Source organism: Oryx dammah, unplaced genomic scaffold, assembly GCF_014754425.2.
Source record: "Oryx dammah isolate SB20612 unplaced genomic scaffold, SCBI_Odam_1.1 HiC_scaffold_11, whole genome shotgun sequence".
In the NCBI taxonomy this organism is placed as follows: Eukaryota; Metazoa; Chordata; class Mammalia; order Artiodactyla; family Bovidae; genus Oryx; species Oryx dammah.
In genome coordinates, this window is record NW_024070195.1 from 43,556,793 (window position 1) to 43,579,271 (window position 22,479).

The 22,479-nt window shown below is 43.6% G+C and overlaps 1 protein-coding gene across 1 annotated transcript; it reads left to right on the forward strand.

Annotated features, from left to right (window-relative positions):
- The first annotated feature begins 12,733 nt into the window (after positions 1-12,733).
- On the forward strand, positions 12,734-19,665 carry LOC120869866 (rano class II histocompatibility antigen, A beta chain-like). Its single transcript, XM_040249166.1, has 4 exons — positions 12,734-12,852; positions 16,183-16,452; positions 18,601-18,882; positions 19,441-19,665. The coding sequence occupies exons 1-4, from the start codon at positions 12,750-12,752 to the stop codon at positions 19,608-19,610; spliced, it is 825 nt and encodes a 274-aa protein (XP_040105100.1). The 5' UTR covers positions 12,734-12,749; the 3' UTR covers positions 19,611-19,665.
- Positions 19,666-22,479: the final 2,814 nt, after the last annotated feature.

The window sequence follows — 22,479 nt, forward strand, 5'->3', positions numbered from 1 at the left end:
AGGTGGTCACAGAGCCCTGCTTTGAGCTCCCGGGTCATACGGCAGATCCCCCGGCTCTCTAATCTTACAGAGGGCAATGCACATGCTTCAGCGCTGCTGCCTCAGCTCATCCTGCCCTCTCCTCCCCGCTCTGTGTCTGTCCTCTGTGTCTGTGTCTGCATTGCTGCCCTGCAAACAGGGCTCATCAGTGCCATGAGAACGGATGGCTCTGGATTCCATATATATATACATTAATATATGATGTTTGTCTTTCTCTTTCTGACTTACTTCACTTTGTATAATAAGCTCTGGGTTCACCCATCTTATTCAGTTCAGTTCAGTCCAGTCGCTCAGTCGTGTCCGACTCTTTGCGACCCCATGAATCGCAGCACGCCAGGCCTCCCTGTCCATCACCAACCGCCAGAGTTCACTCAGATTCACGTCCATCGAGTCCGTGATGCCATCCAGCCATCTCATCCTCTGTCGTCCCCTTCTCCTCCTGCCCCCAATCCCTCCCAGCATCAGAGTCTTTTCCAATGAGTCAACTCCTTGCATCAGGTGGCCAAAGTACTGGAGTTTCAGCTTCAGCATCATTCCCTCCAAAGAAATCCCAGGGCTAATTTCCTTCAGAATGGACTGGTTGGATCTCCTTGCAGTCCAAGGGACTCTCAAGAGTCTTCTCCAACACCACAGTTCAAAAGCATCAATTCTTCGGCGCTCAGCCTTCTTCACAGTCCAACTCTCACATCCATACATGACCACAGGAAAAACCATAGCCTTGACTAGACGGACCTTAGTCAGCAAAGAAATGTCTCTGCTTTTGAATATGCTATCTAGGTTGGTCATAACTTTTCTTCCAAGGAGTAAGCGTCTTTTAATTTCATGGCTGCAGTCACCATCTGCAGTGATTTTGGAGCCCAAAAAAATAAAGTTTGACACTGTTTCCACTGTTTCCCCATCTATTTCCCATGAAGTGATGGGACCGGATGCCATGATCTTCGTTTTCTGAATGTTGAGCTTTAAGCCAACTTTTTCACTCTCCACTTTCACTTTCATCAAGAGGCTTTTTAGCTCCTCTTCACTTTCTGCCATAAGGGTGGTATCATCTGCATATCTGAGGTTATTGATATTTCTCCCAGAATCTTGATTCCAGCTTGTGTTTCTTCCAGTCTAGCGTTTCTCATGATGTAATCTGCATAGAAGTTAAATAAGCAGGGTGACAATATACAGCCTTGACATACTCCTTTTCCTATTTGAAACCAGTCTGTTGTTCCATGTCCAGTTCTTACTGTTGCTTCCTGACCTGCATACAGATTTCTCAAGAGGCAGGTCAGGTCGTCTGGTATTCCCATCTCTAAGAATTTTCCACAGTTTATTGTGATCCACACAGTCAAAGGCTTTGGCATAGTCAATAAAGCAGAAATAGATATTTTTCTGGAACTCTTTTGCTTTTTCCATGATCCACCGGATGTTGGCAATTTGATCTTTGGTTCTTCTGCCTTTTCTAAAACCAGCTTGAACATCAGGGAGTTCACGGTTCACGTATTGCTGAAGCCTGGCTTGCAGAATTGTGAGCATTACTTTACTAACATGTGAGATGAGTGCAATTGTGCAGTAGTTTGAGCATTCTTTGGCATTGACTTCCTTTGGGATTGGAATGAAAACTGACCTTTTCCAGTCCTGTGGCCACTGCTGAGTTTTCCAAATTTGCTGGCATATTGAGTGCAGCACTTTCACAGCATCATCTTTCAGGATTTGAAATAGCTCAACTGAAATTCCATCACCTCCACTGGCTTTGTTCGTAGTGATGCTTTCTAAGGCCTACTTGACTTCACATTCCAGGATGTCTGGCTCTAGATGAATGATCACATCATCGTGATTATCTGGGTCGTGAAGCTCTTTTTTGTGCAGTTCTTCTGTGTATTCTTACCACCTCTTCTTAATATCTTCTGCTTCTGTTAGGTCCAGACCATTTCTGTCCTTTATTGTGCCCATCTTTGCATGAAATGTTCCCTTGGTATCTCTAATTTTCTTGAAGAGATCTCTAGTCTTTCCCATTCTGTTGTTTTCCTCTATTTCTTTGCATTGATTGCTGAAGAAGGCTTTCTTATCTCTTCTTGCTCTTCTTTGGAACTCTGCATTCAGATGCTTGTATCTTTCATTTTCTCCTTTGTTTTTTGCCTCTCTTCTTTTCACAACCATTTATAAGGCCTCCCCAGACAGCCATTTTGCTTTTTTGCATTTCTTTTCCATGGGGATTGCCTTGATCCCTGTCTTCTGTACAATGTCATGAACTTCATTCCATAGTTCATCAGGCACTCTATCAGATCTAGGCCCTTAAATCTATTTCTCACTTCCACTGTCTAATCATAAGGGATTTGATTTAGGTCATACTTGAATGGTCTAGCGGTTTTCCCTACTTTCTTCAATTTAAGTCTGAATTTGGCAATAAGGAGTTCATGATCTGAGCCACAGTCAGCTGCTGGTCTTGTTTTTGTTGACTATATAGAGCTTCTCCACCTTTGGCTGCAAAGAATATAATCAGTCTGATTTCGGTGCTGACCATCTGGTGATGTCCATGTATAGAGTCTTCTCTTGTGTTGTTGGAAGAGGGTGTTTGCTATGACCAGTGTATTTTCTTGGAAAAACTCTATTAGTCTTTGCCCTGCTTCATTCTGCATTCCAAGGCCAAATTTGCCTGTTACTCCAGGTGTTTCTTGACAGTATGAAAAGGCAAAATGATAGGATACTGAAAGAGGAACTCCCCAGGTGAGCAGGTGCCCAACACCTTTCTGGAGAAATAACTCCAGAAAGAAAGAAGGGATGGAGCCAAAGCAAAAGCAATACCCAGTTGTGGATGTGACTGGTGATAGAAGCAAGGTCTGATGCTGTAAAGAACAATACTGTATAGGAACCTGGAATGTCAGGTCCATGAATCAAGGCAAATTGGAAGTGGTCAAACAAGAGATGGCAAGGGTGAACGTCGACATTCTAGGAATCAGCAAACTAAAATGGACTGGAATGGGTGAATTTAACTCAGATGACCATTATATCTACTACTGCGGGCAGGAATTCCTCAGAAGAAATGGAGTGGCCATCATGGTCAACAAAAGAGTCCGAAATGCAGTACTTGGATGCAATCTCAAAAACGACAAAATGATCTCTGTTCGTTTCCAAGGCAAACCATTCAATATCACGGTAATCCAAGTCTATGCTGAAGAAGCTGAAGTTGAACGGTTCTATGAAGATCTACAAGACCTTTTAGAACTAATACCTAAAAAAGATGTCCTTTTCATTTTAGGGGACTGGAATGCAAAAGTAGGAAGTCAAGAAACACCCATCTTATGAGAACCAGTCAAATGTGCTCCTTTTAATTTAGTTGTCGTTTATGCTCATTCACACTTAGAGGTTTCTCCTCCAGCCCTGTCTGCTCCTTACGATTAGCACAGTGGCATTCCTGAGCTAGTGGCCCACACAGCTCTCTACAGTCTGGATTTGTGGATTGAGATGCCTGGCGCCGTTTGCCGTGTGCCTCTGTCCTCTGCAGCTCTCGCAACGGCATCTGCTTGAAGAGGTTGGATTAGACTTAGATGTCATTCCTCTGAAACTTCCATAGGTGGTGCTGTGTCCTCACCATGAGACACACACCCTGCTTGTCTCTCTGTGAAGTTAGTAACCATTGCCTGGGTCAATTAATTGCCTGGGTCAATTAACTCCCTGGGAAATGTAGAAATGAGCAAGCTCCTGGAGTTGGTGATGGACAGGAAGGCCTGGCGTGCTGCAGTCCATGGGGTCAAGGCAGAGTCAGACACGACTAAAGCGACTTAGCAGCAAACTCAAATTAATGGTGACCTCTTAGGACAGGGCTCCAGAGTGTGCTTGGGAGGGGAAGGTAATAAGGTGAGAGAAGCAGTCACAGGTCTTATGTGGGTGGGCTTTTGGGGACAGAACAATCTCAACCGTAGTATCCTCGGCGAACCAGGGATGAGCTGAAAGAAGACTAGGTTTCACTCAGGTGAAACCTAGATCCAGGTCCAGGTCCAGGTGAGGGAAATGGTCATAATGCCAGATTAACCATCAAATAAAATTTCCAATGAGAAAAGTTCAGAAATGTAATCATCTTTTTTTTAAACTTGAATATGTTTATTTATTTATTTTTAATTTTTAAATTTATTTATTTTAATCGGAGGCTAATTACTTTACAATATTGTATTGGTTTTGCCATACATCAACATGAATCCGCCATGGGTGTACACGTGTTCCCCATCCTGAACCCCCCTCCCTCCTCCCTCCCTGTACCATCCATCTAGGTCATCCCAGTGCACCAGCCCTAAGCATCCTGTATCATGCATCGAACCTGGACTGGCGATTCATTTCTTACATGATATTATACATGTTTCAATGCCATTCTCCCAGATCATCCCACCCTCTCCCTCTCCCACAGAGTCCAAAAGACTGTTCTATACATCTGTGTCTCTCTTGCTGTCTCGCATACAGGGTTATTGTTACCACCTTTCTAAATCCCATATATATACGTTAGTATACTGTATTGGTGTTTTTCTTTCTGGCTTACTTCACTCTGTATAATAGGCTCCAGTTTCATCCACCTCATTAGAACTGATTCAAATGTATTCTTTTTAATGGCTGAGTAATACTCCATTGTGTATATGTACCACAGCTTTCCTATCCATTCGTCTGCTGATGGACATCTAGGTTGCTTCCACGTCCTGGCTATTATAAACAGTGCTGCGATGAACATTGGGGTACATGTGTCTCTTTTAATTCTGGTTTCCTCAGTGTGTATGCCCAGTAGTGGGATTGCTGGGTCATAAGGCAGTTCTATTTCCAGTTTTTTAAGGAATCTCCACACTGTTCTCCATAGTGGCTGTACTAGTTTGCATTCCCACCAACAGTGTAAGAGAGTTCCCTTTTCTCCACACCCACTCCAGCATTTATTGCTTGTAGACTTTTGGATAGCAGCCATTCTGACTGGTGTGAAATGGTACCTCATTGTGGTTTTGATTTGCATTTCTCTGATAATGAGTAATGTTGAGCATCTTTTCATGTGTTTGTTAGCCATCCGTATGTCTTCTTTGGAGAAATGTCTGTTTAGTTCTTTGGCCCATGTTTTGATTGGGTCGTTTATTTTTCTGGAACTGAGCTGCAGGAGTTGCTTGTATATTTTTGAGATTAGTTCTTTGTCCGTTGCTTCATTTGCTATTATTTTCTCCCATTCAGAAGGCCGTCTTTTCACCTTGCTTATAGTTTCCTTAGTTGTGCAGAAGCTTTTAATTATAATTAGGTCCCATTTGTTTATTTTTGCTTTTATTTCCACTGTAACCATCTTAAACCCGAGTCACCTTTGCTTAGACAACAATGGGCGGCTGCTCTGAAAATGTGATGTGGTACTCCTACAGCCAGATGGTGATCATGGTGGAATTTAAGTTGGTTTTCTCCAAGTTCAAGAATTGCAACAAGGCAAAATGGTTGTCTGAGGATGCCGGGGTCCAGCCCTGGTGGATCCAGGGTAATTCGAAGGGGAGATGGAATTGGCATCTTAGGAAAGAATTATTTAATTAGAAATATAAGATTAGGACAAAATAGTATAGTAGGAAAATTTGGTGGAGAAAAGATGCTGAATAACTTGGTTTATGTGGAGAGCTAATAAAACCTCAGGACAAGAGGTTTGCACCATCTACGTTAGGCCACCGGCGCCCGCTTGAATAACGGAGGGCGCCTCGCCTTGGGCTCCCTCTCACGTGGGTCTTAGAAGCCAGGGCAAGTAAGTAGACATGGTGAGCCTCTGCTCTCCAGATGGGAATTCAGCCTGAAAAGGAGAGGGAGGGAGAGGGAGAAAGAGTCGACACGGGGGGAGCCAGATTTCCAAGAAACCAGTTCGAGAAGCTGGTCTGAGAAACTGGTCCATCCTTTATTGTCCGGAAAGGCTTTTTACACTTTTAGTTGTACATAGAGATCAATGGATAATACAAAGTTATGCAGCGTCAGCAGCCCTGACTCTTATCGAGACCAGGCTTTTACTCTGCATACTTAGCTGTATACACAAGTCTTGGGTGATTTACATCATCTTCTGGCCAGAAGGCCAATTAACATTTTACGGCCCTTTTCTGATAAGGGTCTGTCAACCAGAAAACTTGTTTGTCTTAATAGTGTTGTTCTTCTCAAAGTCTGGTGTCACTCTCAGAAAGCACTAAATAAAGTTACATTCTTACATAGCAAGGACACAACAATTTATAACAAAGAAAGACGAGTACAGTGATTTATAACAAAGAGAAAATTAGTTAACTCAAAAGTCCAGTGTTGCTAACATCAAAACTGCTATATTCCTTTTTCTATATCTCAATTACATTGATTAATATCCTTCAGGTGCCTAAAAGATAAAGAATATGGAGGCCTGGCAACAGTCATTGACTCAACAATGAAACCCATCACCAATATAATTTTTAGCTTTTAGAAAAGGCTCTATATCTTTAAGATGCTTTAAGCTTCGTGCCTCTCACGGTTGGGGGGCCATAAACAATACACAAGTGTAGTTAAACCTGTCAGGCAAGTTAGAGAGCCATCAGAGGGATTTGAGCTGAAACATTCTTTTCATATGCAGGAGACTAATTGGAGCTCTACGTTAACTTTTTCCAGAGAAAGGTGGTGGGGGACAGCCCCTGTTAATGTCAGAAGAGTGGAAAGCACAGTACAATAAGGCAGGCAGACTCTGGTTTTTGGGGGTAGATGCTCAGGAAAATCCAGGGGGAACCCCTGAAGCCAGATCACACCTTTGTGTATGTCAGGCTTCCTTCCTCGTGACCTTTGCCACAGGTGGGATTCCTCATGCTGGCTCCCAGCATGAGGAGGCCTTACAAATAGCTGTGAATAGAAGAGAAGTGAAAGGCAAAGAAGAAAAGGAAAGATATAAGCATCTGAATGCAGAGTTCCAAAAAATAGCAAGGAGATATAAGAAAGCCTGCCTCAGTGATCAGTGCAAAAAATAGAGGAAAATGATAGAATGGGAAAGACTAGAGATCTCTTCAAGAAAATCAGAGATACCAAGGGAACATTTTATGCAAAGATGGGCAATAAAGGACAGAAATGGTATGGACCTAACAGAAGCAGAAGATATTAAGAAGAGGTGGGAAGAATACACAGAAGGACTGTACAAAAAAGATTTCACAACCCATATAATCACGATGGTGTGATCACTTACTTAGAGCCAGACATCCTGGAATGTGAAGTCAAGTGGGCCTTAGGAAGCATCACTATGAACAAAGCTAGTGGAGGTGATGGAATTCCAGTTGAACTATTTCAAATCCTACAAGATGATGCTGTGAAAGTGCTGCACTCAATGAAGGTGAAGGTGAAGTCGCTCAGTCGTGTCTGACTCTTTGCGACCCCGTGGACTGTAGCCTACCAGACTCCTCCGTCTAGGGGATTCTCCAGGCAAGAATACTGGAGCAGGTTGCCATTTCCTTCTCCAGAGGATCTTCCTGGTCTCCCGCATTGGAGGCAGACGCTTTAACCTCTGAGCCACCAGGGAAGAAGGTGCACTCAATATGCCAACAAATTTGGAAAACTCAGCAGTGGCCACAGGACTGGAAAAGGTCAGTTTTCATTCCAATCCCAAAGAAAGGCAATGTCAAAGAATGCTCAAACTATCGCACAATCTCACGTGCTAGTAAAGTAATGCTCAAAATTCTTCAAGTCAGGCTTCAACAGTACGTGAACTGTGAACTTCCAGAGGTTCAAGCTGGATTTAGAAAAGGCAGAGGAACCAGAGATCAAATTGCTAACATCCGCTGGATCATGGAAAAAGCAAGAGAGTTCCAGAAAAACATCTATTTCTGCTTTATTGACTATGCCAAAGCCTTTGACTGAGTGGACCACAACAAACTCTGGAAAATTCTGAAAGAGATGGGAATACCAGACCACCTGACCTACCTCTTAAAAAATCTGTATGCAGGTCAGGAAGCAACAGTTAGAACTGGACTTGGAACAACAGACTGGTTCCAAATAGGAAAAGGAGTACGTCAAGGCTGTATATTGTCACCCAGCTTATTTAACTTCTATGCAGAGTACATAATGAGAATCACTCGGCTGGAATAAGCACAAGCTGGAATCAAGATTGCCGGGAGAAATATCAATAACCTCAGATATGCAGATGGCAGAAAATGAAGAACTAAAGAGCCTCTTGATGAAAGTGAAAGAGAAGAGTGAAAAAGTTGGCTTAAAACTCAACATTCAGAAAACTAAGGTCATGGCATCTAGTCCCATCACTTCATGGCAGATAGATGGGGAAATAGTGGAAACAGTGTCAGACTTTATTTTCCTGGTCTCCAAAATCACTGCAGATGGTGATTGCAGCCATGAAATTAAAAGACACTTGCTCCTTGGAAGAAGAGCTATGACCAACCTAGACAGCATATTAAAAAGCAGAGACATCACTTTGTCCACAAAGGTCCATCTAGTCAAGGCTATGGTTTTTCCAGTAGTCATGTATGGATGTGAGAGTTGGACTATAAAGAAAGCTGAGCACTGAAGAATTGATGCTTTTGAACTGTGATGCTGGAGAAGACTCTTGAGAGTCCCTTGGACTGCAAGGAGATCCAACTAGTCCTCCTAAAGGAGATCAGTCCTGTTTGTTCATTGGAAGGACAGATGCTGAAGCTGAAACTCCAATACTTTGGCCACCTGATTTGAAGAACTGACTCATTGGAAAAGACCCTGATGTTGGGAAAGATTGAAGGCAGGAAGAGAAGGGGACAACAGAGGATGAGATGGTTGGATGGCATCACTGACTTAATGGACATGAGTTTGAGTGAACTCCAGAAGTTGGTGATAGACAGGGAGGCCTGGCGTGCTGCAGTCCATGGGGTCGCAAAGAGTCAGACACGACTGAGCGACTGAACTGAACTGAACTCTCCAAGTTCATGGAGGGAATCCTAGTGGAAATCTGACATTTTCTAAGGGGATTTCCGCACTAGCCTCCGCATCTCCTTTTTCTCATATTACCTCAGTCTGCAAGGCTCTGAACAGAGCAATGGGCAACATGGAAATTCAGGGAAGGGAGAAGAGGTGATGAGGCACTTTCCAGTCCAGCCAGAGAAGCCCTGTGTTTCTGTCCCCTCACGGCCTGTATCCTTCCCTCCCTCCTTAGGCCACTGTTCTTAATTGTTACTGTCACCAACCTTACAGAGGAAGTCTGTAGCTGTATCAATACAGATCTGGGCGAAGGACACATTGAATTTAATATTCTATAAGAGGATCAGTTCAGTTCAGTTCAGTCGCTCAGTCGTGTCCAACTCTTTGCGACCCCATGAATCGCAGCATGCCAGGCCTCCCTGTCCATCACCGTGTCCCAGAGTTCACTCAGACTCAAGTCCATCGAGTCCGTGATGCCATCCAGCCATCTCATCCTCTGTCATCCCCTTCTCTTCCTGCCCCCAATCCCTCCCAGCATCAGAGTCTTTTCCAATAAGTCAACTTTTCACATGAGGTGGCCAAAGTACTGGAGTTTCAGCTTTAGCATCATTCCTTCCAAAGAAATCCCAGGGCTGATCTCCTTCAGAATGGACTGGTTGGATCTCCTTGCAGTCCAAGGGACTCTCAAGAGTCTTCTCCAACACCACAGTTCAAAAGCATCAATTCTTTGGCGCTCAGCCTTCTTCACAGTCCAATTCTCACACCTATACATAACCACAGGAAAAACCACAGCCTTGACTAGATGACCTTAGTCAGCAAAGTAATGTCTCTGCTTTTGAATATGCTATCTAGGTTGGTCACAACTTTTCTTCCAAAGAGTAAGCGTCTTTTAATTTCATGGCTGCAGTCACCATCTGCAGTGATTTTGGAGCCTCCCAAAATAAAGTCTGACACTGTTTCCACTGTTTCCCCATCTATTTCCCATGGAGTGATCATGTAGATACAAACCCAAATCTGGTTTATTTTAACTCGAGTCAACAAGAAGCAAGTCCATTGGGCAAACTGACTATTCTGTGACCTCAGGGCACTGACCAGCTCCCCAGTCACCATGAGATGTCACCTCATCACAGGCTCTAAGGCCTAGAAGGGACAGTAGAGATGACCTAGTTCAATCCATGAATTTTTCAGAGTATAATGCAGGCAGTCCTGCTAGAACTGAGCTTCAGGAGACAAGGAATTCTTTCTTCTTCCCCACCACTGATGGATTCCTGGTGCCTAGAACAGAGCTACTCAATAAATGTTGATTCACTGAGAGTAGGAAGTCAAAAAATTCAGGCACGCAGATGAGATTAGAAAAAGAAACACATTTCTCTTTTTGATAGCCGTATAAACAATGGAAGCCATATCTATTCTAGTAAAAGTAACAGATACAGTTCTCTAGTACATAGCCTGCCCATTGCTGCTCGTAACAACCGGCCTCTAGGCAGTATATCAAGTTTTACAAATGTGGAGACATCTACTAATTCAGTTTCTTCATTAGTTTCTGCAAAGTGAAAAAGAGAATACCCCCTTTTACTTTCACTTTGTAATTTGAAAGAGGAAATGTATGACAGAAGAGTTCTTTAGATGTCATTGGCCAAATTAATGCAACTGGTTGCCCAAAGACAGTATGGGTGAAAAATGTGCAAACTTCAAAAATATTGCAAAGAAATTGATTAATTAGTAGTAGATGCTAATGAAGACTGTCACGACTTAATGACTAAACTACCAGTAAAGGAGACAGTGCATTGGAGAATACCTAAGATTGCTGAGGTTGGCATAAATAAAATCACAGAAAAATTTGGTCATAATTCTTGGTTTCCAGATTAGATACAAAATAAGACATTGGGTTCTCTGATAGGAGAAGATTCTGATGTTGACACTGAAGTCTATCCATAGAGCAAAGATTCTGAGATGCTGGCAAAATAAGTCGGTGCTTGTCCTCAGCAAACTTCCGAAACCAAGAGAACTGGCCTTTCACAGATGTTCTCACCAGAGAAGTCTCTCTTTCTTGACTGTTCTCCACTCCTCCAGTCCATATCCACTGCTTTGCCTTCTCAGTCTTTATTTCCAGGTCCACATCTGTCTATGAAAGTGTAAGTGTTAGTCGCTCAGTCGTGTCCGACTCTTCGCAACCCCATGGACTGTAGCCTGCCAGGCTCCTCCGTCCGTGGAACTCTCCAGACAAGAGCACTGGAGTGTGTAGACAATCCCTTCTCTGGGGGATCTTCCTGACCTGGGTCTTCTGCATTGTAGGCAGATTCTTTATCATCTGAATCATCAGGAAAGCCCCTCTGTCTATACTCATTGCCAAACAGGATCATTACAAGGACTTTACCCTGAATCAAAATATTTTCTTGCTCCAAAGAATACATATGGAAGGTCAAAAATCACATGAAAAGATGCTCAGCATCATTAATCATCAGAAAATTGCAAATCAAAACTGCAATGAAGTATCACCTCACACTGATCAGTGTGGCCATCATGAGAAAGTGTATGAACAAAGGCTGGGGACTTCCCTGGTGGTGCAGTAAACGAGTATCTGCCTCCGGTGTAGAGGGGCACGTGTATGGCCCCCAAGGACAGGTAGTGTACGGATGTCTCTGCTTCCTCAGTGGGCTGTGGGGTGAGTGGCGGTGGGTCTGTGGATGGGGTTTAGGCGAGAACTTATGTAATGTTATCAACCAATACTACTTCAAAAAAAAAATCTCTACTAGAGATTATATAATTTGTTGAAGGTCACAGAGTCTATTTTTTGTAAAATGATTTCTTTTACTCTACAGCATGTCAAATACTCTACATTATAATTTTCAGTGGTAGTATAATACTTCTTGTATGAAATTATGTTATAATTTACTTGCAAGTCCTTATTAGTTTGTTTCCTTTTTAATTTTAAAAAATTTAAAATCTTTTTCTATGCTTTATTCTATTATTTTTAAAAATTAATTTTTATTGGAGTATGGTTGCTTTACAATGCTGTTAGTTTCTAGGACTTCCCTCAGACGGTGGCTGAGACGGTAAAGCGTCTGTCTACAATGCCAGAGACCCGAGTTCAGTCTCTGGGTCGGTAAGATCCCCTGGAGAAGGAAATGACAATCCATTCCAGTACTATTGCCTGGAAAATCCCATGGACAGAGGAGCCTGGTAGGCTACAGTCCATTGGGTTGCAAAGTGAATCAGCCATGATACTCATATATCCCCTCTTTTTCGGGGTTCCTTCCCATTTAGATCACCACAGAGCATTGAGTAGAATTTCCCTGAGCTACGTGGTTACAGAGTTCAATCTTTTGATACAAGTACATTTTCCTCAAAATCTGTTGTTTTACATCATATCTCATGGTATCTCATAAGTCAAGGAGGGTAGTGAACAGCTTTATCAACAATTATCTTCTTTCCCAAGGAATATCATTTCATTTCTTTCCACCTCTGTACAGTCAAACCCTGAATATGAGAACCAGAAAAGTTGAAAAAATGTGCCAAGAAATACACCAATTCACTTTCCTTTTTGGTTCCTGAAGTCTCCAAACACATTTTCAACGATCCAGTTCAGTGGGTTTTGGTGATGACCTAGAGTCCGTGATTACTTTTTGAATGGAGAACTTTCTTTGAAGGTGTTTACCCAGAGACAAATGAGATCCCAAGTCACCGGATTGATTGGCCTTTCCCCTAGGTACTGTCCAATCCTAAAGTTCACAGGTTTCCTCATTTTCCTGCTCTGCAAAGTGAAGCGTCGGGTCCGTTGGTGGCAGCTGCGGTGACTGCCAGAGCTTCTCTTACACCGTTTCTGTTTCAAGGGTGGAAAGATGAGGGTGACCATCCCCAGGAACCCTGGGACTGTGGCTGGAATGGTGATGGCTGTGTTCCTGGTGCTGAGGATCCCCGAGGCTCACTGCAGAAAGGCTCCGAGTAAGTGCTTGACGGCTGCTTTTCAGAGCTCTCCAATCTGGGAATCACCCTCTGATGTCTTTTTGGTTTAGGGCTGGATGCAGTGCACTCTGGCCAAATCGCAGGGAGAATTTAGAAGAGCTTCTATCAAGGTCCAGGGTCCTCCTCTTCAGAAAAAAAGAATGTTACTAGATTCCTTATTGCAACCTCTGCGTTTAGAGGGAAGGCTAGTGTCTCTCAGGGAAAAGACTTTGGGATCGCAGAGTTCTGGCAGAAAAAGAGAAAGTCCATTTCTACACCAGAGGCCAGGCAAAATGAGAAGCATTAAGACTGCTCAGAGAGTAAGTGGCAAGGATTTACTGTCCTAGGCACTCTTTGGGGCGAGAGGTATTTATGTCTGCTCGGACTGAAGGTTGGAGAAATTCAAGACAGCTTTAGTCTCTGAAGAGGGTGAGCTCCTTGAGTGCGAGCTGCAGGTCCTCAGGCCCTTTGTCGGGTCTGAGAGGAGAAATGGGAAGGGTCCAGGCAACGATTGTCACTAATTCTGAGCTTATGTACAACCCTGAAACCATATTGCTGCAGAATAGGGCTGTGAGATAGTGAAAAAAGAAGAGAATTAATATTTACTGTGCACGCACAAATTTCCAAACGCTGTAGTGATACATTATACACCTCTCTAAAACACAAGCACTGACTCTAGGGTAAGTGTTGTTAGCCACCGTTTATTTTTAAACATTGGTTATTTTGGAATACAACGTTATTTGTATAACACAGACATTATGCAAAACATATATGGAAAGTTTAATAAAAGTGATACAGAAATATCCCCCAAACCAACAACCAGGTCTGAAATGACTATGCCCAGCACCCCAAAAGACCCCCATGTCCGTCTTCCCAATCACACCCACTTCTAATTTCCAGAAGTCAGCTCTAGTCTGACTCTTCTAATCTTAATATTACTGCTCTTCTTCACGGTTTGGACATATATGAACATGTCCTTAAACAATATAGATTAGTTATTTCCCTTTTTAAATGTTCTGCACATTTTTTATTGTTACCAAACTATTTTTTATTGACGAATAGTTGGTTGACAGTGTTGTGCCAATTTCTGCTGTACAGCAAAGTGACTCATTTGCTGAGTCACATTTACACACATTCTTTTTTGTTCTTTTCCATGACGGTGTATCACAGGATGTTGACTAGAGTTCCGCGTGCTCTACTGTAGGACCCTGTTGTTTATCCATTCCGAATGTAGTAGTTTCCTCCCCCAAACTCCCAGCCAATTCCTCCCCTTCCCCGCTAGCTGCTAGAAACCACACACCTGTTCTCCATGTCCGTGACTCTGTTTCTGCTTTGGAGACAGGTTTGTTTGTGCTGTATTTTAGATTCCACGTTTAAGTGTTATCATATGATATTTGTCTTTCTCTTTCGGACTCACTTCACTTAGTATGATAAGCTTTAGTTGCATCTGTTCTATGAATGTATTGTCTCACTTCTGCTCAAAATAATGTTTGAGATCTGCCATAGATCTTCCATGTAACACTCATCAATCCATTTTCATTGTTGTGTAGGAGATTCCGTGTTACGAGTGTGCTACAATGTACTTACCCATTCTTTTTTTTCTTTTATTTGAATTTCAAAGGTAGCACATATTCACTGTAACAATTTCAAACCTTATTAATATAAAGTCAAAAGTAGAAGTAACTTGTTTCCCCTTCGTCACCCCTTCCCCCACCTCCAATTCCACTTCCTGGAGAGAATCCCTTTATCAGTTAGGTGATAACCATCCAGATTTTTCTCTGTGCTAGTGGCTGGTTGGGATGCAAGGCTGAACTAAATCTCACTCCACGGGCTCTCCCACAGAGAATTTCATGTCCCAGTTTATATATGGCAAATATATATGTTAATTGCCAAATTTATCTCTGCTTGCTGTCTCATAGGACCCGCAAGCTTAACAAGGACAAATGGACTGTGGACTTTCTCCCCTAAACTTCTTTCTCCCCCAGATTTTCTCCTCTTTGTAAATACCACCACCATCCCACCCAGACGTTCAGGCCCTGAGGCTGGGAGACATTCTTGAGTCTTTCTTCACTGTAGGATCCCAAGTCCAAACTGCTAGCTCTACCTCCAGAATGTGCCCCTGTCCAGACACTTGTCACACCCTGCACTGCCAACCACCTGGCCTAAGCCTTCATGTACTTACCCACTTCATTTCGATGTGCACTTCTGGATCGCTTCTACTTTTTCCCCTACGTATCCTGAAGCATACGAGCCTGCTTTTTCTTCGGCTATATATTTAGAATGGAATTGGAGGTTCAAAATGGAATATGTATCTTTACAACAGAATATGCAAAAGTTATTCAAATTGACTGCTTCTTATAAAAAGAACCCAGTTCTTGGCACTTTTGATATTTTACATGTTATGTTTTCTTATCTGGTAGATATAGCGTTGTATTTCACTGTATTTTTCTTTTGAAGTATAGTTGATTTACAATGTTGTGTTAATTTCTGCTGTATAGCAAAATGATTTAGTTATACATATATATTCTTTTAAAAACTTATTCTGTTCCACTATAGTTTATCACAGGATATTGAATACAGTTCCCTGTGCTGTACAGTAGGAACTTATTGTCTGTCCATTCTTAGATAACAGTTCGCATCTGCTCATCCCAGACTCCCACTGCGTTCCTCGCCTCCCAAAGGCAGTGTCTGTATTTCACTGTATTTTTAACTTGAATTTCTTTGATTTTAATGAGGATGGGCAACTCTGCCTATGTTTATTGTCTACTTGTGTTTAATCTTTATTGTAGTACCTATTTTGATATTTCTCCTTTTTTTCTATTATAGTATCTGTTTTTTTTTTTTTTAAAGAAATAAAAAGAATACTATACTCCAAACCAAACACATGGTCACCCCATGCTTTACCAATATTTGTTGGCACTTCCTGGCTTGTCTTTTTATTCCCTTAAGATATCTTTTGATGAGCAGAAGCTGTTATTCTAATGAAGTGGATCATTCATTTCTCCTTTATGGCTTGTCATTTTCATGATTTGCTTAAGAAATACTTTATACTTCCGGAGTCATGAAGATGGTCTCAGATTTCATCTATAATGTATTGGCAGGATTGCATTTCATACTCAGAGATTTAATTCATCCAGGTTTAGTTTGTACAGGGTGTGAAGAATGGTCTAGCTTCATCTAAATTTTTCCCGGGGATACGATTCTAAGGGTTGAGAGCAGATTTTATTTAATCCTTTGGTATTTTCCTTCTGTCGTCCATGCCTCCCTAAGACAAGTGGCTGGTTGGGATGCAAGGCTGAGCTAAATCTCACTCCTCGGGCTCTCCCGCAGAGAATTTCGTGTACCAGTTTAAAGGCATGTGCTACTTCACCAATGGGACGGAACACGTGAGGCTTGTGGCCAGACAGATCTACAACAAGGAAGAGATCCTGCACTTTGACAGCGACCTGGGCGAGTTTGTGGCTGTTACAGAGCTGGGCCGGGTGTGTGCTAAGATCTGGAACACCCAGAAGGACCTCCTGGCGGAGTTTCGGGCCTACGTGGAGACGCTGTGTAGACACAACTACAAGGAGACGGTCGGCTTCACTGTCCAGCGGAGAGGTGGGTTTAGGACGGGCCGAGATGCCTTCACACAGAGCCTCGTGGGGAAGGACACAGGAAAGTGATATTTTGTGGTTTCCCAGCATCTTGGGGGGACCAGGAAGGGTGTCAATCTCTAAGGGGGAAAAATGTTGGAAGGTCTGGCAGGGTAGAGTTGGGAGGGTGTGAAAATCGCTGGAGACCTGAGAGGCGTTGGGAACAGTGTCTGGCAGCTTCAGTCGTCCAATGTCCCAAGCCCTGGCCGTATCTGGTGGGGCTTCTGAGTCCCTGTCACCTCCTAGACTCCACACCTTCCTACAGCATCTGACTCTTGTGTACTTCCTTCATCCTTACCCTCGCAGAAGTAATTCTTCGTCCTTGAAATGCTCTTCTTTTCTTCACCTTCCCTTTTTTTCTCTATTGAAATCTCTCATCCTTTTAGTCCCAACCTCAAGAGCAGCGCTTCTGTCCGCTTTGCTGGGGCAGCTAGGTGGAGCTGCCTTGGTGCTCCAGCTGTGAGCACAGCACGCTTGCATATATGTACCCGTGCACATGTATGGTATGTATATACAGTTTAAACGTTATCCTGTCTGTTAGCAGATGCAAGCTATCATATAGCAGATGGATAAACAACAAAGTCCTGCTGTAGAACACAGGGAATGATGTTCAATATCCTGTGATAAACCACAATGGAAAAGAATATGAAAAAGAGTATATATGTGTACACATATATAATTGAGTCACTTAGCTGCATAGCAGAAATAAACACATTGTAAATCAACTATGAGGTGGTTTAGTTGCTAAATTGTGTCTGACTCTTACGACCCCCTGGACTGTAGCCCGCCAGGCTCCTCTGTCCATGGAAATCTCCAGGCAAAAATACTGGTGTGGGTTGCCATTTCCTTCTCCAAAAAATCAACTATACCTCAATAAAAATCTATTGTACTTCAGTAAAATCAACCCTACTTCAGCAAAAAATTATCCAGTCTGTGTTACAAAGAGCTTTCACATAAATGATCTTGTTCAAGAAACCAGTGATTGCTAAACAAAGGCATTCTTCTCTTACAAAGTAGGCTAGCATATAAGCTAAATAAACCCAGAGCTGGAATTCTAATAGGTGACAAATATTTGTTATCTTTGTGGGTGTGCATGCAAGCATGTTAAAAGAGCATTATTTATAACAAAGCCTGAAAACAACGCAACTTTTCATCAAGAAACAAATTGAGTCATAACTATATAATAGACTGCTGCTAAGTCGCTTCAGTCGTGTCCGACTCTGTGCGACACCATAGACGGCAGCCCACCAGGCTCCTCCGTCCCTGGGATTCTCCAGGCAAGAACACTGGAGTGGGTTGCCATTTCCTTCTCCAATGCATGGAAGTGAAAAGTGAAAGTGAAGTCGCTCAGTCGTGTCTGACTCTTCGTGACCCCATGGATTGCAGCCTACCAGGCTCCTTCGTCCATGGGATTTTCCAGGCAAGAGTGGGGTGCCATTGCCTCCTCCGTATAATACTCTACTACTCAGCAATTAAAAGAAATAAACAGGGATTTCCTAGTGCAGGGGTAGTGGGGTTCTTGGCCAGAGAACTAAGATTCCACATGCCGTGTAGCAGCTAAGCCCATGTGCCAAACAAACTATCCATGCTGTAATGAAGACTCCCCTGCCACAGCTAAGACTCGATGTAGCCAAATACATAAATAAAATGTTAAAAAGAGAAACAAGCAAATGCACAAATGAACTGAGTTATAACCATACAACAGAATGCCATGCAGCAATGGAAGGGACAGGAAACCATTAGGTGGGCAGGTCTCATAGAAACTATGTTGAGATGCAGAAGGCAGAAACAGAGCGGCACAGATGGCAACATTCCATTCACACGAAAATTCCAAACAGGTAAGATTAATCTATGGTGTTGGAAATTAGAATAGTAATTGCCTCTGGCCACTCCAGTGTTCTTGCCTGGAGAATCCCAGGGACGGGCGAGGCTGGTGGGCTGCCGTCTATGGGGCTGCACAGAGTCGGACACGACTGAAGCGACTTAGCAGCGGCAGCAGAGGTGGTGGTAATACCTGTTATCTGGTCTACTGTAGTTTCTAAGGACAGACTGCAGCCCCTGGTAAGAATTTCTTTGTTGCCTCATTCTCTAATTTTTTCTCTTTTCCTCCTAGTGGAGCCTACAGTGACTGTCTCTCCAGCCAGTACAGAGGCCCTGAACCTCCATAATCTGCTGGTCTGTTCAGTGACAAATTTCTATCCTCGCCAAGTTAAAGTCAAATGGTTCCGGAATCAACAGGAGCAGACAGCTGGAGTTGGGTTCACACCTCTTACTCAGAATGGGGACTGGACCTACCAGATTCACGTGATGCTAGAGACAATACCACAGCTTGGAGACGTCTACGTTTGCCACGTGGACCACCCCAGCCTCCAGAGCCCCATCACAGTAGAATGGCGTAAGGGTGGCTTCATTGACCCTACGGACCCAACAGAAAAGAAAAAGTTCAGGGAGAGTGCTGGGTCTGGTGAGGGTGGAGTCCGTCTTCATCCCTCATGTCCTGTGTACCTCCCTGATACAACTTCTGGGCTGGAAGTGACCGAGGACCAGATCCCAGTATCTCAAGTTGACAGGCATCTGTTGAGTCCTTATCTCATTTTCCCCCCAAGATGTGATGGTGGTCCCTTCACATGACCGGACCCCTCTCCCCTCTCCTCCAGGCTGCAGTTCAGCCTGAGTAATGTGCCTTCTGAAGTGTTCAAGCTCTGGGCTTTGACGTAGAGGCTGGTATCTGAAGGTGACATGTGGAGGACAGACAAACAGATGGACATGCCTCCTTGGGGCTACCATCCTCCCCCCGTCATCCATCAGAGCCCCTTGGGATCTTTGCCTGCTCTCCCCTCTTCTGTCTGGTTTCTGAGCCCCTCTGTCTCTTATACACACGACCAGACTCCAGGCTTCCAGACGAGGATGCTGTGGGCCGTGGGGACACTGACGTGAGGGCTTTTACTTCCAGGGGCACAGTCTGAATCTGCCCAGAGCAAGATGCGGAGCGGAATTGGAGGTTTTGTGCTGGGGCTGATCTTCCTTGGTGTGGGCCTTTTTGTCCACTTCTGGGATAAGAGAGGTAAGGCGCCTTGGGAGAAAAAGGGGAAGACAGGTGCTGGGCTGAAAAGCCTCTGTTGATCCTTCTGTAGTGACTGTCTCAGTGATGTTGGGGTGGCCTTCTTTTATGGCAGTTGAATCCTTATTTTATGTGAGTGGGAGCAAAGAACGTTCTGGAACTGCCCCCCTCATTTCCTTTTGGAGGCTCAGATAAAGAGAGATGTTATTTTCTCACCAGCCGGGTGAATGAGTTTTTATTTCCCTTCCTTCCAGCTAGCCGATTCTGAGGCCTCTTCCACAGGTAAGACCCCTCCCCTTCTGGTCCGGAACAATGACACACACAAGATAGACGAAGCTGTGGAGTGGGTTGGTCTGGACTCTCTCATCTGCCTCTGTTATTCCTTTCTCGGTTCACACCACATTCACTCATGTGAGTTGAGGTCAGGGAAAAGTCTGGACCCTTCTGTGCAGTCTCTGCAGGAAACCTCAGAGGTGGTTTTTCCAGAAGAGGACCCAGCCTTTGCTATCAGCCATTCAGGAGTGTCTGAATGATGCCCTAGACTCCACCATGACAGGAAGTACTCCTGAACTTGCCGGTAGGAGAAAGGGCAGGACGCACGGTTCTCACCAGTTTGATTGGTCCATGACCTGTGCTCAGAACCTGGCCCCGTGGCCCTTCAAGCTGAAGATGTGCGTTCACTTTGGTAGAGTATGGTCCTTCCTTAGTGCCAGGAGACATAGTGAAGAGCAGGTGTTAGACGAGATTAATCTCAGTGTCCCCAAGGGATCCTGCGGGGCTAGGGCTGAGTCTGCTTCGGGGTGGGTGTGGCTTGTGAGTTCTGCGTCTCTCCTCCAGGGTTCCTGCACTGACCCCAGTGTTCTTCTTCCTGGGGTCTGTCATGACTCTTTCCTGATCTTGTCCTGCTATTCTTCTCCGTGGTTCCTGCCTCCCTTCTCTCAGGACCTGTGAACAAGCCAGCTCCGCCTGCATCATCCATCAGGACCTGACTCCCGGAGACCCAGAAGCAGCTGCCACATGCTCTTTTTGTTTTGATTTTTCCTGAATTTCTGCCCATGACTCAACTTTCCTCTTCGGCTCTCTGAGCCGCCTGCTGAGTCTGTTTGAACCATAAATGGCCTCAACAGGCATTTCTGATCTCGTTCTCTTCTGAAGACTGCCCGTGAATTCAGTGTCAGACTCTTTTATCTTTCCATCAAATAGTTTTCAAAATTAAATAGATTTGTGAATCCCTTGTGTTCCCAATTCTTATTGAGTGTGATGGTGGTGGTCCTGGGAAAAGGTCAGATTCTCAAGTTCAGTTATGTCCCCAAGAGGGTCAGATCAAGGCAAGGAGACTGGAAAGTCATGGGTCCCCATCCTTGGTCTAATTCAGGTATCACGTAACAACATGAAGAGAGGTGTCAAGTAAATTCAATTTTCCATTGTCTGTGGGTCCTGGAAGCTGGGATTGTGGGCAGCAGACTTTTCTGGCTTCTACTACAGTCTACAGTCTGACGAGTTTTTATATATTTGTGCAAGTGAAACGGTTTGGTCACTTCATGGACCCAATGCCTTATGTGATGAATCAAACTGAGAGCACAAATATCTTCTGTTAAGTGCACTGTCTCCCTGGGGCAAAAGATCAATAAAATTATTGCTCATTGAATCCAAACTACCAGAATGTATAATTAACAGTGCAAGCTTTTATTAGCAAGTATTTTTTTTTCCAGTGCATATGATGAAAACTCTCCTAAAATCAGCCTAAAGGGAAACATTCATTTGCGGGTCTCATGTAATTGGAAAGTTTGTGTTTGGATTTGACTTCAGAAAAATGCCTAGATCCCAGGACATCAGTGAGACCTTCTGCCCTCTCCCTGCCTTCTGCCTCAGTCTCTCCTCTCAGCGTACTTCTCTCTGTATCTCTCTCCATCTCTATCTCTATTTTCCTCTTTTTGTCTTTCTCTCCATTTCTCTTTTGCTGTCTGTCTGAACGACCCTTTCTCTCCTTGTTAATCTATTCATTGGTTTTCCAGTCTTTCTGTCTCTGTGAGTGCTTTTCTTCTTATGTCCATGTTTCAGCTTCTGAGTGTCTCTCTCTGTATTTTGCTGCCTCTTCTCTCTCTATGCCTCGCACGTGCATTTCCGCCTCTCAGAATGTCTCCTGTCCACCTCTCCACGCCTCACTCTGCTGGCTCACCTGCCTGACTGTCACTTCTTCTCTTTCTGTCATTCTGTCTGCCTGTTATCTTTTTTTGTACATTTTCTGTTGATATTGTTTGTCCCTCTGCTTCTCTCTGTCTCTACCTCTCTTTTGGGATACGGGTTTCTGGTTTTCTCTGGCTCATGCTCTGTGTATGTCTCTTGAGTTCTGTGCTTCCCTGTTTGTATCTCTTATTTTCTCCTATGGGAATCAAGCATTTTCCACATGGCTGGTAATATGGCCATCTCACATTTTCAGCCCATCACCCAAACGACAAAATACCATTATGTTGAGTTTAATTTAAAAATCTAGATGAAGTCTGATTGATTGACACTCCAAGCTTTCACTTGGACAGTCACAGGACAGTCACTTTATCCATAGGTATGAGGGACTCTGATTGACCAGGCTTGAACTCAATTCTCTGTCATAGATGGAGACTTTTTTCCTTTCCCAAAACAAGGATGGAAAAGAGTAAGATTGGATGGATAAGCAACATTGTCACCACCATCATCCATTATGCAAAACTTTGATACCTGAATCTCTCTGTCTCTGTTTTTCTGTTTGAAAAAAAAAAAAATCAGATGTTTCCTCTATGTAGAATTTATGTAGTTCGTATACAACCAATGCTTTACTTTCCTATTCTAAAGGGAGAAATACCAGATCACATTGACCTCCAAATCTAGGATTTCTGATGATGTAAATTTCTTTTTCTACCATGGATATGGCTCTTAGTGGTCCAAAAGTTGTGG

Bases quoted from the DNA above. Each gene is read 5' to 3' on its own strand.
- LOC120869866 (XM_040249166.1), top strand. From the start codon at position 12,750: ATGAGGGTGACCATCCCCAGGAACCCTGGGACTGTGGCTGGAATGGTG. The intron at 12,853-16,182 runs GTAAGTGCTTGA...GCTCTCCCGCAG, and splicing joins TCACTGCAGAAAGGCTCCGA to AGAATTTCGTGTACCAGTTT. The intron at 16,453-18,600 runs GTGGGTTTAGGA...TTTTCCTCCTAG, and splicing joins CTTCACTGTCCAGCGGAGAG to TGGAGCCTACAGTGACTGTC.